Below are 18,806 nucleotides of genomic sequence, written 5' to 3' on the forward strand. Positions count from 1 at the left end.
TACGCAAACGTTCCTCCTCATCAGCCCCTCAAGAACACTTGCTTGTGTCATATCGGTCGCTCTCTCTTCAGAAAGCAGCATGATTACACTGATAGTAGATGTTCCCGCCTCTTGAATAAAACACTAATCATTTTACCTCCGTTTAAAGAGCTGTAACGGAAGCATAACTTCCCTAAATGTGGCATAACAGTCAGAATCTGAATACTTCTTTTATTTCATAATGCACTGTTTCTTTTGTGGTAATGTTACATGAGAGGAAAGGTAGAGAGTAGCGACATGCTGTGCATTGAAATTACTTACATTGCAACAAGCTGTTTTTAACATCGAGATTAAATCTTTAACGGCTAAATCTGGTTTAACGGTAATTTACAGGGAGTCGTCTGTGAATTAAGCAAGGACAAACAAGCGAGGCTTTATCTCACAATAACAACACTTGAGTACGGCTCTCACATAGAAAGTTCAAGTGATTCAAGGGTCCTTCAAAGACAGGGATACAGGTCCTGTTACGCTGCAAATCTGTAATTTGTAAACATCCTCTCGATGTTCATAAAGACACATATAAATATATCACAGCTCAAATAAAACAGCAAAGTTATAATTCATATTTTTTCACACAAGTGGACATAATGGAGTCTGAGTACAATAGCCTGCACATAACTGTGTTGTAGACAAGACCAAATTTGAGATTCAAGACTGAGATCAGAAGAGGTTGGAGTTCGAGTCAGGAGAAAGACCAGGGGCCTCATTTATAAAGTGTGCGTATGCTCAGATTTGATCGTAGAGTGTGCATACACTTAAATCCAGGCCAATGTTCATATTTATGAAGACGGTCTTTGACGTGGAAAAGTGCTTAGCTTCACGTCAGGGTCTCAGCAGGCGTATGCACTTTTTATTGTCGGAGTATTGCAGGTTTTTTAAAATATAAGCTGTTCTTTCTTGGATTCTAGGACCAAGATGGAAATACATTATTAGACTCAGATTCAAAGAACAAGACCAAAACCATAAAAATATGGTCTTTGACTTGTTTCTAGAAGACCAAGACCAATATCAAAACCATGAAAATATAGTCTTGGAATTGGATTCAAGGAACATGACAAAAACTATGAAAATATGTTCTTGGACTCTAGGATCAAGACCACAAGCATAAAAATATGATCTTGGACTTGGACTCAAACTCCAAAACCATGAAACAGTGGTCTCAAACTCAATTCCTGGAGGGCCACAACTGTATTTTTTGGGGGGTGGGGCTTTTATGCCTTTTATTATTATTAAATAGGACAGTGGACAGGAAAGTATTGGGTGGAGAGAGGGTGTCGGGATCAGCAAAGGACCTAGAGACGGGAATCGAACTTGGGTCACCATGAACACGGTTGTGCTATATGTTGTTGCACTAACCACTAGGCTATCGGCGCCGACGGAGGGCCACAACTCTGTAGAGTTTAACTCCAACCAGCTCCAAATCACACCTGCTTGGAAGTTTCTAGTAATCCTGAAGACAATGATTAGCTGGAACAGGTGTGTTTGGTGGGTTGGAGCTAAACTGTGCAGAGGAATGGCCCTCCAGGAATTGAGTTTGAGAACATTGCCATAAAAATATGATTTTGTACTTTTATTTGAAGAACAAGACCAAAACCTTAAAATATGGTCTTGGACTCATACCTGAGGACCATGACCAATATCAACACCATAGAAACATAGTTTTGGACTAGGATTTGAAGACCAATACCAAAGCCATGACAATATGTTTTTAGACTCAGATTCAAAGACCAAGACCAAAACCATGAAAATATGATCTTGGACTTGAACCCATGAAAATACATATGTTTTTAGACTCAGATTCAAAGACCAAGACCAAAAATATTGTCTTGGACTTGGATTTGAGAAACAAGGACAAAAGCATGAAAATATGGTCTTAGACTCAGACTAAAAGCATATTGAAATGGTCTTGGTCATGAGCTCAGGACTTGGATTTGACCCCCTTCTGGTCTCTGTCCTGACTTGGACAAAAAAAATTGGGCTCGACTAGATACTGTCGTACAGTGGCTAATTCACTAAACAATCACTTTTGTAATACTCAGTATGTCGGCACAAAAACAGCATCACAAACAGCCACAATCCAGTTTACCTTGGCTATATATGCACTAAAAAGTGCTGCAGTGCCAGTATTGTCAGTACAAGTCATTGTTTTCTATGTAAATTAAGCTTATTATACAGTAGATATGCTTTACTCACAAAACTTGGTGCAATGTGCCTATTACCACCTGCAGAAAAGCAAGTGATTTGCAGTCACAATGGCAATTATTTGTCAAAAAGTTAGTTCAGGTGTCTGGATCATAGTGCTGGAGCACGCCAGATTGTAAATCCTGCTGGACCATCCACAACTTAACAACATGAACCCATCCACAAGATTGTGCCCATTTTGTCGACGCAAACAATTTGGGAGAGTTTGTGCTGGTCACTGATTTGCAAAATTCCTGAATGGGTTGAAAAACTGTGTACGTTATCAAATACAAGTCTGTTTTCAAAGATCTAAGGTTGGTTTTACCCCAAGTTGGTTACTCTTGTCTTCCATTTGGAATCAACAAGAGGGCTTCCTGTTACCTGTCTCTGCTTGTTTTTCCAACAGAACAACCTCATGTCCTCCCTTACTCCATTACTGGCCAAAACATAGAGCACTGGGTCCACCACGCTGTTCAGGCTGGATAGCGCGAGGGAGCAAGTGAAGGGCAAATACATCGCTTGTTCAAAACTACAGGTTTGTTTTTCTCCCAAATAAAAGAAGGCGATGGACCTCACCATCAGGAGGATATGGTATGGCGCAAAGCAGAAGGAGAAAATGCCAATGACCCCCATAGACAGAAGCTTCACTTTGCGCTTGCCTTGATCGTCCACCCCTCTGCTTTGCTGCACCTTGGTTGGGATCAACCAGTAGCAGATGGTGATGACCACCAGTGGCATGAAGAAACCAATTCCGACCCGTATCAGGTTGAACATCGCAATGCGTTCCGTCATGGGGAAGGTCTCGTAGCACGTTTGCTCAGTGTCATCCAGTGGATCCGATAATTTGTCCAAGTACAGCACTAAACAGTGCAAGGCCATGATGAAAATATAGACCAGCCCACAGATGATCCAGGCATAGCGCTGGCGGCGGAAGACTTGGACTCTCAGCGGGAAGGTGATGGCCAGGCAGCGATCGATGGAGATACAGCAGAGGAGATAGATGCTGATGTACAGGTTGGAGTAGTAAAAGAAACCGGACAGACTACAGAGTCCTTGACCGAGGTTCCATTTGTGGTTGTTGTTGAAATAATAGACCCACAGAGGCATGGTGAGGATGTAAAGGAGATCCGAGAAGGACAAACTGAGCAGGTAGATCCCTAGAACATTCCTTCTGCAGATCTGCTGAATTATGGGCCCTATGGTGATCAAGTTGAACAGCAGTCCCAAGATGAAGGCAATGATGTAGATGGACATCAGCAGGTGACCTGCTGGCTGGGTCATGATCACACATGATGAGTTGCTTGTGTTGTATGTTGAGTTCATTACAATCTGTGTGCACAAAGAAAGAAATTCACTAATAAATATCTGCATCAGAAGAATTACATAGTTCATAACAGTGGCGTAGCCAGAATTTTAATTTTGGGGGGGGGTATCTTAAAATGAGGTGGCCACTCTATATTACATGTAGGCTATAATGTCAATATTAAATGTCCGCATTTTCAAGTGTTTCTGCGGCGTGTGGAAGCTGAATAGTAGCGCGCTTATACTGCATGACAGCTATACTCACATCCACACGAGCAAGCGTTCAAGTTACTGCCAGAGGAATACTCGGACTGATTTAATTTTATTTTTAATATTTATTTTTATTTATTTTTTTATATTTATTGTGATTAACCTCCCGTTCTTGTTCACAGTATGACATTCAATCGTTGCATGCAATCACGGGGAATATAACTCGATTAAGATTATCAAACTTATTTTTAATTATCATCTATGGGCCAGAAATATGTCTTTATTTAAATCATAAAGTCAGCGCATGAAAAATGTGAGCATTATATTTAATACAACAAGTTTGCCCTAAAACTTTAATTTAATCCTTCTATACAGCCTTCAGTTGTAAATAATGTTTTAAGCTTTGGCTAATTCTAATACCTTTTAATGTGATATGTTGTTTGTATAGTTTTCTCGCTGTTCTGTAATGAAATAAGGTGATCAGACAATGAAGAATTGCCTATACCATAGTATGGCTCGTGCGCTTCTGTTTAAGTTATGAAATACGTATTGGGATATCTTGACAACATATTCCTTGATTTCATAATACTCAATTAATTGTTGTAAACTGAGACTGGTGTCTTTAAAAGACGTATCTATGCTGAATGCTACATAAATAGGCTAATCCACAACCACAAATGAGGCTATGCCACTGGTTCATAAAAATTAATTAATTTTCAATTCTGCATGTAATTGTGATTGTAGATCATGTTTGCCCTTTCAAAGATCAAACTCAATTGAATTTGAGTTGATTTGAAATCAGTTGAAAATGGTGCACAACCGTGATGTAAATAGGTGGGAAATTCACCAGTTCTTGCATAATTTACCATGCAATTTGGCAACCACCACAAATGCAACTATGGATAGATCCCTAACAGACTGTGTAGTAGAGGAATTTACAATATTACAACATATCCTAGTTGTTGAATTTAGTGCTGCTTAAGTAAAATCATGGTCAAATTTATATACTTTATTTTGCAGTGTCCTTGTTACAGTGTAATTATGCACTAGTACGTTTAAGTACTGAGTTATACTAAAAACGTGTTTACTAGTTAGGGTTAAGAGTTACACATTATATTAGCATATGTATTTACAGTGTACTTACATAAGAAAGTCCTGGATAATATAAGGTACCTACATGGGTTAGGGGTAGGTTTAGGTGTAGGTTCAGGGTTAGTACCTAGTTATTACCCAGTTATTGTAATTATAATAACATGTGTATAGCACTGTGTATGTACATGCAGGGTTATTTCATGTAATTATGCATAATTTAAAATTACTATTATTGTAAGTACATGTAACTTGTGTTTCAGGGACACTGCAATAGTGTTACCAAGTAAGCTCTTTTGACTTTAAATCATTCCCAGGATATATTTTATATATATATAAATATATATAAATATATATATATATATATATATATATATATATATATATATATCAACAATTATATGTTTACTTAAAATGTGAATTCTTGATATCAACAATGGCATCTTCACTCACAGAGATGTAATTATTGATATCAAGAATTACATTTAGTGAAACAAAAACTAAAAAGTATTTTCACTAGTTGACCTTTGCAATGTTATGTCAAAATAGTCAAGCATACAGCTATTGTCAGTTTGCACTTCAGCGCATGTAAAAGAGTGGTAAACCATTGACCTTTAGGTTTCAAAATTTGAGCACTCATATGATGCGGTTAAACTTGGCTAGACGTTTTTGCTGTTGATTGTTGTTGATGCAGATGTTGTCATGGTGCACAATGTAGTGATATTTTAAAAGTCCTTTCTAGATTAATCTAGATGTTAATTATAATTGTCATGGCAGATGTGAAAATATCAATCTACTGACAGCGTGGCTCAGACAATGTACTGATTAACTACTCATAACCAAAAATGTAATCTTGGAAATAGCAACTCCAAATGAAAACAACAAATTTCCTGTTGCTGCAAGTTGCAGAATGGCTGTGGTTTCAATAAGAAGTTAACAACCTGTTGCACAGAACTTTCCTTTTACTTCCTATTAAGTCAAGGTGTAATGGTTAACCAGCCAAGATGAACACCAATGAGTCACTGAAAGCATCTCAGATTAACAACACCTGCACGTCAAATAAAACCCATGTTTATACATATATATATATTGCCAGACACATTTGTTGCTTAATTTATAAACAAAAGCAACATTTTATAGACCTATTTACACACCACAGTCTCTTACAAATCAAGGTTCACAAAAGGTTGCAAAGTCATTCTTATCAGAAAATAACAGCTTGCAGGAAGCCTGGTAATTAATTTAAAGTTAAACGATTAGCTAAATGTCATCCCCAGTACTACTGGCTTTATGTGTCATGATTACGATGGAGAATTAAACATGAAAAACAAACAAACAGAAATAAGTCTATAGAGAAAGTGTCATATATTCTTGTATTTCTAAACACTAAAATATATTGCACAAATATTGTCAGGATACATCAGTTTAGAAGGATGAAGGTAATTTGTTACCTCTGTGACTCTGTCCTTTGCTATATATTTTATGATATGTTTGATATTAAAGGCAAAATGTCACCCTTGCTGTTAAACTTAATTTCATGGTTGAGCAAATGTGTTTTTGAGCCGATGGGGAATGAAAAGTTTTGTAAAATGTGCCTGGACTGAGTTTATAATGGATTTAAACCTTGGCTCGAGTGGCAAGCCTTTTAGTTTGAAATCTCTTTGAAAGATGCATTTTACAAGTTCCCAAAGAAAAAAAAACAGCACTTGCCGATAAGGTTCACATTAGTTCATTTCACATCTAGCTACTGCAGCTCCTCATCACTACCTGCATATCCCCTATTTTCCCTTGAGTTCATCTTCAATGCTATTGCTAAACTTGTTTTTAACCTTTGGAGAGTCTTTTCACTTGCTGCCAGTCTTTGCTCAAATTCAATTCAAGACACTGTTGCCGTCTCCACATGAAGGCTTTTGCAGCTCCTCAATTCTTGCCCTTCAGTGCAAGACCTGTGAGAAAAGCAAACAGCCCTACCACAGTTTTACCTCACCAAAAAGTCGAGGAGCATCTCGCTGCAGCCCACAAGATTCAGGGAGCGTGGTTGGATCCAGATCCAACTCCTCCCACCTTACATTTATCTAAACCTACCCATCTCCACGCCCTGATCCCTAAACCCACCCCATCTCCACCCCTAAACCTACCAATATGATGTCACACCTGGATGTGGGCGGGGTTGGATGTCCATCGCAGGATGCAGCGAGCCCTACTTGAAAAAGCCTTGAACTATTAATATCCTGTTCTTGCTTTTAAGACAAGCATCATAGTATTGCTCATATGCATGGACTGCATATCCCTAATCTTAAATGTAACATTTTGATGCATAACTCATCTTGTTCCATTTCTAATACAGACATGAATGATACCTCAAATTACGTGGCTTGCGATGTCTAAATTGTAAATGAATCCCTTTTCTGAGTCAGATCTGTTCAATGAATCGTTTGAACGTCAAAAAAAAGTTTACGAATCGATTCAAATTATCAGATGTTTTTGCAAATGAAAAACTTGTATAACCATTTTATAAACTTGCATATGAATGTAATTTTTATATATTTTTAATCCTTTTCATCTTTAAGAAGTATATTGTTGTTAATTGTTACATTTTATAGTAATACGATTAAAATGATGGTAATATGATCAAATTTTGATAGTCCACTTTAGACATTCTACTAACTATAACAACTTTGCAACTGTCAGGACACAGGCTAGGAGACACAGAGGAGTAAGGTAACAAGTGACTTTATTAATGATAACTGAATTGAGAGTCCAGGGGTTACGTGAGAGCAGAGTCGGGGAATGAGGGCCGGTTGGCAGGCTAGCCGATGCCAGGGAAGGAATAGCAGGCAAAAGGGGGAATCCAGGGAGCGGTGGAGCACAGCAGCGGTAGAGATCAGGAGGTGTTGTAGATGTTTTGTAGGTGTGGGTGATTAGAACACAGGTGACTGAGATCGTGGGTAAGTGGTGGCTGATGACTGTGGTGACTGGGGTGACTGAGACTCACTGACATTACCCCCCCTCCCTCCAGGGGCGGCTCCAGACGCCCTTACACGACGACGGGGACGGCCACGGCCTCTGGGTGCGGGACGATTAGGGTGACTCTGATGGAACTCCTGCAGGAGTAAGGGATCCAGGATATCGTCCCGGGCCACCCAGGATCTCACCTCTGGGCCGTATCCTTCCCAATCAACCAGATTCTCGAGCCGGACGCCCCGTCGCCGTGAGCCCAGGATCTTACGGACTCGATAAACTTCGGCCCCATCTATCATCTCCGGCGGGGGAGGTGCGTCCGGTGTGGTGGGTTCTGTGGTGGAAGGAGAGAAGGGTTTAAGGAGTGAAACGTGGAAAGTGGGATGAATGCGGTACCTTGGAGGGAGCTGGAGAAGGTAGGTGACGTCATTGACCTGCCTCTGCACTTTGAAGGGACCTATGTAGCGGGGACTCAGCTTATTGTAGGGCAGGCGGAGGCGGATGTCGCGGGTCGACAGCCAGACCCGATCGCCTGGTTGGTAACGTGGGGCGGTTGACCGTCGAGCGTCTGCGAAGAGCTTCTGCCTCCGCACTGCCCGCTGAAGATGGACGTGCGCTGAGTCCCACACCCTCTCGCTCTCTCGGAACCAGTGGTCCACAGCTGGAACCTCCGAAGGCTCTTCGGTCCAGGGGAAGAGCGGGGGCTGGAGGCCGAGTATGCTCTGGAACGGGGTAAGTTGGGTGGTGGACTGACGGAGGGAATTCTGGGCATACTCGGCCCAGGGGAGGTAACGGCTCCAGCTGTGCTGATCTGATGAGCAGTATGACCGAAGGTATCGTCCGAGCTCCTGGATCTTCCGCTCAGTCTGACCGTTGGTCTGTGGGTGGTACCCGCATGACACGCTGACAGTTACCCCCAGTAGATGGAAGAAGGATTTCCAGACCCGTGAGATGAACTGGGGACCCCGGTCTGACACAATGTCTTCTGGCAGGCCGTAATTACGAAACACATGGTGGAAGAGACTCTCCGCTGTCTCGAGTGGGTAGACCCTTGAGGGGAATAAGTTTACAGGCCTTGGAAAAGCGGTCTACCACCAAGAGCATGCATGTGTCCTTCGGAATTAGGGAGGTTGGTGATAAAGTCCACTCCGATGTGCCACTCCGGTTCGCCGGCTGCTTGGGTGTCCAGAGCCCGGTACTTCATGAACAGAGCCCAGAAGGGTCGCACGCTGGGAAGGTGGGACAAAGGTCTTCCCTTCTGGGCCTACCTGCGGAGGGGGTTCGGTGAGGGTGGCGTCACGGATGTGCTCAGTGAGGTCCCACTGAATAGGGCTGATGACTAGGGCTGGAGGGAGAATGGTCTCAGGTTCCACGGACGTGTCCGGGGCATGTAAACGGGAGAGTGCGTCTGCTTTGAGGTTTTGGCAGCCAGGGCGGTAGGTGACGGTGAAGTTGAATCGGGTGAAGAACAGGGGCCAGCGGGCTTGACGGGGGTTAAGGCGTTTAGCATCTCGGAGGTATTGAAGGTTCTTGTGGTCAGTTATTACAGTGAAGGGGGATGAAGCTCCCTCCAGCCAGTGACACCACTCCTCCAAGGCCAGTTTAATGGCTAGAGGTTCCCGGTTCCCGATGTCATAGTTTTGCTCCGCAGGGGTCAGTTTCCGGGAGAAGTAGGCGCAAGGATGGAGGCGGGGAGGCTCACCGTGAGACTGGGACAGCACGGCCCCGACTCCCGTGGTCGAAGCGTCCACCTCGACCACGAAGGGGACCTGGGGGTCTGGGTGACAAAGGATGGGGGCCGTGCCGAATGCTTGCTTGAGGTGTTGGAAGGCTTCGTGGGCTTCGGGGTTCTAGGACAGAGACTTGGGCTTGCCGCGCAGCATGGAGGTGAGGGGGGGCTGCGAGCCGGCTGAACAGATGGATGAACCTTCGGTAGAAGTTGGCGAATCCGAGGAATCACTGCAGTTCCTTTACGGACTCAGGTAGAGGCCAGTCGAGGATGGTCTGTACTCTCCCCTGGTCCATCTCGATCCCGTAGGAGCTGATGGAGTACCCAAGGAACTGCACAGTGGAGCGATGGAATTCCCACTTCTCCAATTTCAAGTATAGCTGATGTTCTCGGAGCCGCTGGAGGACCTGCTTCACATGGTGGTGATGTTCGGCCAGGTTCATGAACACCTGATATACACCTCGTTCATGAAGCCTTGGAAGACGGATGGTGAATTGGAGAGGCCGTACGGCATAACCCGGTACTCGTAGTGGCCAGAGGGTGTGATGAACGCCGTCTTCCACTCGTCGCCCGCCCGGATTCTAACAAGGTTATATGCGCTCCGCAGGTCCAACTTGGAGAAGATGCAGGCTCCACGGAGTTCCTTGAGGGCGGCTGGGACCAGGGGAAGTGGATACGGAAACTTTACCGTCTGGACGTTCAGGGCTCGGTAGTCAATGCATGGCCTCAAGCCTCCGTCCTTCTTACCCACGAAGAAGAAGCTAGATGCAGCAGGTGAAGTGGATGGGTGAATGAATCCTTGTTGGAGAGCCTCCTTGATGTATTCCTCCATAGCCTTGCGCTCCGGGATGTACAATGGGTACACTCTACCCTTAGGAAGTTTGGCCCCAGGCAGCAGGTCTATGGCACAGTCCCATTGCCGGTGTGGTGGAAGACGGGTGGCTGCCTGTTTCCTGAAGACAGTCTGGAACGCCCGGTATAGTCAGATGGGATCGTGCACTTCACCTGAGGCTCAGGACTTTCGATGAGGGTGGAACATACCTGGGTGGATACCAGTTTCGGAGAGGCAACTACATGTCAAGTAATTCTACTACTTAACCCTAACAATCTACTAATACTCTAATAAGAGTTAATTGACATGATGTTGGAAACTTATAAAGTTACTTATAGTTAAAAATGTCAAAAGTGGGCTATCAGAATAAATGTGTAACCAAAATTATGTTTGAAAGAATTAACTGAAATGTGCACACAAAATACCCTTAGTTACAGTATATTTATGGCTTTATTTTGGATCACGTGATTGGCAGGAACCACATGATGACATATCGAATCTCTGAATCATTTGTTTTCTCTAGTTCTTTGAAGTTGAACTGTTCGTAACATCTAAGTCACAGTAATGAGTCAGACTTCTGATAGTGTGTGTGGTTTATTGAGGAGAGGTTGCTAATATTTTAAAGTGAGCTGAATTATTTTCACATGAGAAACTAAGCTTTATCTCAAGATCACAATTTCATGGGGATTGTGGTGGGAAAATGGGGTAAGCTCATTTGATTTGGACCAGGAAGCAAACAACCACTCATAATGTCGTGGCACATGGGGGATCCTACACAGGAAAACACCTCTATTCTCAGCTGCCTGTCCTGGTACAGTACGTGCAGTAATGTGTTTTGTGTAATGTCGGCAAGCATGTGCTAAGAACAAAATGTGATGTGGAGAGGTGTCAAGATAAAAAAATAAACAGATCCAAATCATATTAATGTAGAGATAGATCACCCAAAAAGTTGTTGGCAGTGTTGGGAAGGTTACTTTGGAGACAAATAAGTTACAAATTACCCAATTTAAAATGTAAAGTAGTGTAACTATTTCAATTACTTTATTAAAGTGATGTAACTGATTACATTTGATAAATTTGTATTACTTTTCTAAATTTTTAATGAATGCTTTCAACTGTTAATCATTTACAACATTTAAAGCAAGCAGTAGTACTCAACACCAGGGGCATAAATCGCGGGAGGGATGAGTTGTCTGAGGGTTGGCCTCCCTAAAAATATCATTACAAAACACTCTGTGTATTGTAAATAATATAATGGAAATATACTTAAAATAATTAGTAGTAAAGCAATATAAATGCAAAAAAAGCTGCCTTCTTTCCCACTTTACCTCACCAACACACACACAAGTCCTGTTAGTGGGAGAGAACAAAGTTAGTAGTTTTGTGTAAGTAGGCTGTCAAGGCTATTTTATTCACTTTAAACATCGGATGAAGTGATACTTTCTCCTTAATACAGATGATGCTGGATCATTAATAAATTAGTCATGACAAAACAATTATGATATCCGATGTATTTTTCTATGCGCAATTATAAGGTCACCTAGCTTAGCTTGTTTAATACCGTAGCTTGTCACTCACTACAACTAAAGCCCAATGTATACTTCACTTTTTCAGTAGCCCCTCACTGCAGAACAAAGATCCAGGGGGTGGGATTGGATCTACATCTAGGTGGTGGAGATGGGTAGGTTTAGGGATCAGGGGGTGGAGACGGGTAGGTTTAGGGGTGGAGATTGTTAGGTTTAGGGATCAGGGGGTGGAGACGGGTAGGTTTAGGGGTGGAGATGGGTAGGTTTAGGGATCAGGGGGTGGAGACGGGTAGGTTTAGGGGTGGAGATGGGTAGGTTTAGGGATCAGGGGGTGGAGACGGGTAGGTTTAGGGGTGGAGATGGGTAGGTTTAGGGAACAAGGGGTGGAGACGGGTAGGTTTGCGGGTGGAGATGGGTAGGTTTAGGAGTGGAGATGTGTAGGTTTAGGGATCAGGGGGTGGAGACGGGTAGGTTTAGGGGTGAAGATGGGTGGGTTTAGGGATAAGGGGTTGGAGACGGGTAGGTTTAGGTAAATGTAACGTGGGAGGAGTTGGATCTAGATCCAACCACACCCCCTGGATCTTGTGTTCTGCAGTGAGGACCATCTCCACTTTTTACACGTACACAATGGACAACATACAGTGTGCGTGACGCAAATTGCGTCATCAGAACAGTAGGTGCGTACTGTAGGCGCACCACCCGATTTTTGTAACCGTGCATACTTTCTATGCTCAGGACGCTTGTGAGCGAGAGGGCATGAGACAACTCAGCTTTGGTTTAAAATAGTTAAAAAAACTTAAGGCCTAAGTATACTTTGTTTTTGTATGCTAGCGTACAGTTGAACGTGTAGCCTTTCAAAGTATACTTCATTTGAAGTTGTGTGCGAACACGAGCGGTTCATCCATATTCAGTGTCTGCTCTATTTTTCCCTGTTAAGCCATGACTGATAACAAATATTTTCGATCTCTTTTAAACCAAAGCTGAGCTGTCTCATACCCTCTCTTTCACAAGTGCTTATCAATGTGAGCATCTGTTGTTGCAGTCTCTGCCATTTTGTTGTCGTTGTCCGGCTCTTTAGTTTCGTTTTCTACTGTGAAACAACGGCCCGGGACAGTGTTGCCACCATTCAGGAATGCTTCACTTTGTACTTATATACTTATATGTAACTCTCTTGCATTAATTAGTTTATCCGCAAGGTGGCAACCCTGCCATGGGGTATCGATTCACAAGGTAGCCAAAGAAATATTGCATAAACAGAACAAACCGGAATGCGGGTTAGCTACAGCGACAATGGAGGCCTACATAGATGAGAGATTGTGCGAAGAAGTTAGAAAATATCTTCATTTGTACAACTGTAGCATGAAAGAATACAAAGATATTTATATGGGTTTTAACTCGTGGCGAGAGATTGTGCAAACACTGGCCCTATTAGGCCAGGAGAGGTATTGCAATTTGGCGCAAAGCACATGCGTCGAACTTCTGTGTACGCGTACGAGTCAAATGAAGTATACTTTGCAAGGCTGTGCGTACGACTGTTAAAAAAAGAAGTATACTTTGGTCTTTAGGCCTTAACACGGCTATAAGCCTGTGTGTGAACTGATATTAGGCTAATATTGTATTGTAATATTGAGTTTTGCTCAATATGATGTGGCAGATCAGTGGGCTTGCTGCTGTTGAATATCTTATTACGAGATGTCCTCAGTCCCAGACGAAACCTAAAATATTATGTGGAGGACACATTATAATAATTTAATAACTGTAATATGACCGCGTGGTGAACCTATGAACCAAACTCATATTTAAACACAGGCTATGTACACATATCTATCCTTACATGTACAATTTTGGCTGTATTATTTGTGTCCCCTTCAAAAATTGCTCTTGAGAAATTGAATGTTTATTGTTACCAACATTCTTCAAAATATCTTATTTTGTGTTCAACGGAAGAAATAAACCCATACAGGTTTGAAACAACTTGAGTATGAGTAAATGATGACTTTTTATTTTTGGGTGAACGATCCCTTTAAGTGGCCTTTTATTTCATTAATATTATATTACCTGCACAATATGTGACAAGACAAGTAAAACATTTAAGTATCAAATGACTTTTTAAATATTTTATGTATTCGCAGACCTCTGCTTCATGTAAGAGACTTTGAGATCTTAAGGGTCTTCTTAATCTGCTCACAATATCAAACTCAGGCATACTAACAGCATTAGCTTCTATAGTGATTGGCCTACCAGCAGTGCGTCACACTAAAATTCAATTCAGGTCTAACTGAGCAACGTTTTGAAGCAATGTGCGCAATTAACCCTACCCGTGCAAAACAGAGGAAAAATCAATAGATGGGTAACCTGAGCACACACTCTTAAAGCTTCAAGATGACTTTGAGATTTGAGAACCAGCAAATACACAACAGTCTCCCATACAATACATAAAAAATTGAAAACTGCATCATAAACAGCCTCCTCTTCAGCTCTGCTGTGAATGACGATAATACAGATTCATTGTTTTTCAAGTCTGATGTTATTTCGGGATAAGCAATGATAAATATGTGCTGTGATTCACTTGCTGTGAAGTCTATGCTAATGATATTGTCATTTCAAAATATTTTCCTGCAAATGTGTTCTTGTGCTTAATTTACGTCACGTAAGAGAGCAATGTGGTGTGCCCTTTAAAGATTGTAACAGGGTTGTGGTTGAAATTTAGATCATGCATCACAAAATATAAACTGCACATTGTTTACTGTTGTTTAAATGTAATATTCACTTTTAAACCCATGCCAACATATCCTATATATCTCTGATTCTCTGATGATTTTAAATGTCAAATATTGCATAATGATGTTTTCTGTTTTTGCCCATGAATTCTGCCACTCAAACACCAGAGATAATAAACATGAACACAGACCAATAAATTAATTTAAACCACAACCACATGATCCAACGCACAAAAGGGGCTGTACCATAAAGGAAATTCACAGGTACTTTAACCTATAAAATCTTCCAAGTTCAGAATGTTTGATGTGAAAATCCCAAAACGGATCAAGTGAGCAATGAATCACATGGTTTTGTTGTGTTCCTACTCACTCCTTTGTGAAAAAGAAGTACACTTAAGCTTACTTTTAAAAGCATATTTAATGAATAAAACACTTTAAAAGATGAATTTAAGTGTAAACTTAATCTAATGTTTTCAGATATGTTAAAATATATTATTAATTGCAGTTATGAATGAAGACCTCAATTGCATAAACCTCAAAATTCAAGATTTTTTTTTTTCTTTCAAATTAGCATTTTTATCAGGCTTCTATGTTTAGGTTGAGTTCTTTTCCGTTTAATAGCAAAGAAATTTTTATTCAGTTACTGAATGCTTTATTTTCAAAGATGTCCAATGTTATTTTCATAGGAGACTGATAAAAATGCTCATGTAAAAGAAAAATATTAGACAGACTTAGAGGTTTTGGCATCTGAAGTCTTCAAATACACAATTTTATTCAAATATATTAATCCTTTATGTAATTTCAAATAGCATGCTTCAATTAAAATTAGAATGAAAGTTGTGTTTAATATGCAATTAGTCAACACATCAATTAATTCATTAAAGAACAACAAAAGATTATTTAAACAATGATTTAAAATGTACTTTAAAATCTTTCATTTGACATTACATAAGCATGTACTTAAGCATGTTAAAAAACAGAGTCGTACAAGTGTACTCTCTTTAAGTACATTTAAGTGGCCTTTTAATTCATAATAAATTATCTGTTTTGAAAATATACTTTTAAGATTTGAAGTGCACACTTAATACAATTAAGTTCATTTTTTTCACAAGCACTAGTATACAGCTGCTGAAAACATTAAAAAACAGTTATCATTTGGTGTTCCTTTAAAAGAACAGCTGTTGTTGTTTTCACAGTATGCTTTTACTATCAAATTGCATATTTGGGGCTCAATAAAGCAAAAGGCCATTAGAGGATGTGCATTACACTGATTTTTTTTTTATGTTAGTGCTGGTCTAACAACTGTTTTAGTGATAGTAAAAGTCTGGGTAGGATATTTTTACTGTTTGTCTAGAAAAGAAGTCAGTGATAATGTGGGACTCTTCAGTCAGCAGTTACTGTAAAGTATTGATAAACACATCTACTTTAATGGAGATTCCCTTTCCGTTTCCTTTCCCTTAGCTTACATAATGTGTTTACACTGCTTTATTCTTGTGTTGCTACTGTAATAACAGGTTTAATGAGCACCCCTGAGAGCTGTTGAGACACAGGCTAGTGGTCTGGAAAGAAGAGTGGTGGGCTGCATCTCCTGTCAGCCCCTCTAAATGGCATAATCGCTCCTTTTAACCAACTCCCATTCCGAGAAAACTGCATACTCAGGCTGCAGAAAGTTATGTAAGTACAGAACAAAACTAACAGTGTTTTTTACCTTGCATCAGTTTGATGTCAATGCTATAAATTCTGTTAGGTCAGCACATAGACATATGACCCTAAAAATGCCTTGGGTCACGCAATGAGGAGATTGTTGATTACTCAAAAAAACAAAAACAAAAAAATAATCGTATTGGGAGGTGAGAGAACGATGCATTTCAGAATCAAAGGGGTCATTTTGCAAAACAGATGCCATTTGAGTCTGTCACTTACAATACATGTGTGAAAAATAATTAAAGCCAGCATTACTATATGTAAATATAGACTAATAATTAGTGCTGTCAAAAGAATAACCGTGATTAATCGCATTCAAAATAAAAGTTTTTATTTACATAATATATGTGTGTGTGCTATGCATATTTATTATTTAGAAATAAATACACACATACAGTATAAATTTTGAAAATATGTACATTACAATTTGAACTTATTAATGGCTTAATTCATTGCTTTATAGGGGACAATATGATTGCAACAGGGTTAACACACCTTGAGATGTTGAGATGCACGTTTTGGAAATTTACAGGATGTGCATCATCTCTGTTGCCATCATATTTTACTCCATTAATGACTAATTATTGAAACCATCATAATTACCTCATCATTTCCAAAAAAAGACTCTTCAAAGACAAGTGAAAGTCCCATCTTTTTATGCGGGCTATATGACTGTCAGTTTATAAATTAAATAAATTCTAAGACGCACCTCATAGTTTATCAATATCATAATATTAAATCAAATTAGTTGTCAACCGTTACTTTTTCAAAGGTATAATTATCTCCCAAAATGTATTAATTTTGCTTGATTTCACGCAATGCAATTTATTAACTTCAAAACATATTATTAGTCTGATTAAAATGTTACAAACATGTACTTTCAAAACTCCCTATTATACTAGACGTGGCAGCCGGATGCCCTATATACGCATCCCAGTAAACATTTTAAAATATTAGGATCAAGTGTCTGGCAACTGCATTAGTAGTGTTACTATCTATAGCACAGGAAACAATCAAGCATGCCCACCCTCTGATTTGATCTTATTACACATACACACTGGTTCACCATTATTCTCGTAACAAAATCAGCCTAAAAAATGAAAGAACCTCACCTGTGAATCAACACTTGTATAAATTATAAATTGTTCTCCACCAGCTCCAACCAGAGAAGGACACCCAATCCCAGCAGTGTAACTTTACAACCTCAGTCCCAGAACCACCTCAAGTCCAACTCCAGTCCTGCGTGACCTCTGAGAAAAGTGGCACAGCTGAGTTCCTCAGACGTGAAGAGGGTGTCGTGCACTTTAATAATACTTCCAGGCCGGAGAAGATCAAAAGTGACCCTGTGAGAGCAGGTTCAGCCGATGCACTTCGCGTGGAGTGGACGGAGAGGAGATGAATTGAAAGAGAGAAAGGGGAGGAGACATATATGTCTACAAGAAGATGTTAGGCTAGGGCTAGGGTTTTTTCCCCTTAGAGCTGCATGTGATAGCGTTAGAGGGAACCGCAATGAGCAAAAGATTTTTCCAGACACGTGGTGAACGACAGATTATGACAAACTTCCAGTGATGGTTAAGTCTGCCTCAGACGTTTGACACGATGCCTCAACTTCCTGTTTAATGTAAGAGAAACTACAGACTTCTTTTAAAACCTCTCTGTTCTCTGTGCCTGCCTTAATGGCTGTAATGCTGTAAAAAAAAAATTCTCTAATGCCAAAAAAACACCTACTGTTTTTCTGTCTGAAATGTTAAAGGCTGAGACTTCTGAGATATCCGGTTAAACCTATATAAACTCAATATTCTTTTAATTGATTATTTAATTGATTATTACTTGGCCACACGTCACTTCACTGTTTCACTTTTTTAACATATTGCTAAATAATTTATGTTTATGCTGTACACATTGTTTTGTGGTTGGCTGTTGCTTGGGGTGCATTACTGTTTTTTTTTTTTTGTCTTTCATATTCTTCCCGTTTCTGGTGGTTTGCATTTTCATTTATGTTACTAACTGACTGATTTCTGGAGTACAGAGCAGTTTCTGGACTCGTACATATGGGCTTTCCCTAAAACTGTCAGGGCAAATATGATACTTTCCATTTTCTAATGTTTTTAACTTCATAGAAACAATGATTTTTGTAGATCTGAAACAATGTAATGTTCCATTCAGTTTCAATCAGGAAATATTTGCTTGAGTTTAAACTTAAAGCAGTTAGGGGTTAAATTAATGTGAAACTCTATCAGCGGTTTCTGTGGCATATTGTCAATTATACAATACAATACATCTTTATTATCAACCATGGCTCAAATTTGTCTTTGACCCCACCAGCGAAACCAAGTACAAACACATACCAAATAAACAGCTAAAAACCATCATATTAAATCACACAGCAGGTACATAGGATCTTTTATGAATAGTTATCTTTGCTCTAGGCATTAAAAACCATCTCCCAGAGGGCAGTAGAACAAATTGGTCACACAAAGGAATAGTAGAGTTTTTTAGAATACACTCTAATT

General features: G+C 40.3%; 1 protein-coding gene across 1 annotated transcript; it reads right to left on the reverse strand.

The window, feature by feature from the left end:
* Positions 1-2,049: 2,049 nt before the first annotated feature.
* LOC306851589 (G-protein coupled receptor 4-like) lies at positions 2,050-17,675 on the reverse strand. The gene is made up of 2 exons (XM_079387952.1): positions 17,406-17,675; positions 2,050-3,549 (listed from the first exon to the last, which is right to left on the reverse strand). Exon 2 carries the CDS (start codon positions 3,541-3,543, stop codon positions 2,542-2,544), a length of 1,002 nt encoding a protein of 333 aa, XP_079244078.1. The 5' UTR covers positions 3,544-3,549; positions 17,406-17,675; the 3' UTR covers positions 2,050-2,541.
* Positions 17,676-18,806: the final 1,131 nt, after the last annotated feature.

This window comes from Barbus barbus (assembly GCF_936440315.1).
Source record: "Barbus barbus genome assembly, chromosome: 31".
NCBI lineage: Eukaryota > Metazoa > Chordata > Actinopteri > Cypriniformes > Cyprinidae > Barbus > Barbus barbus.

What these genes read in the sequence shown, in the direction of transcription:
- LOC306851589 (XM_079387952.1), bottom strand. Translation starts at nt 3,543, where the DNA reads ATGAACTCAACATACAACACAAGCAACTCATCATGTGTGATCATGACC.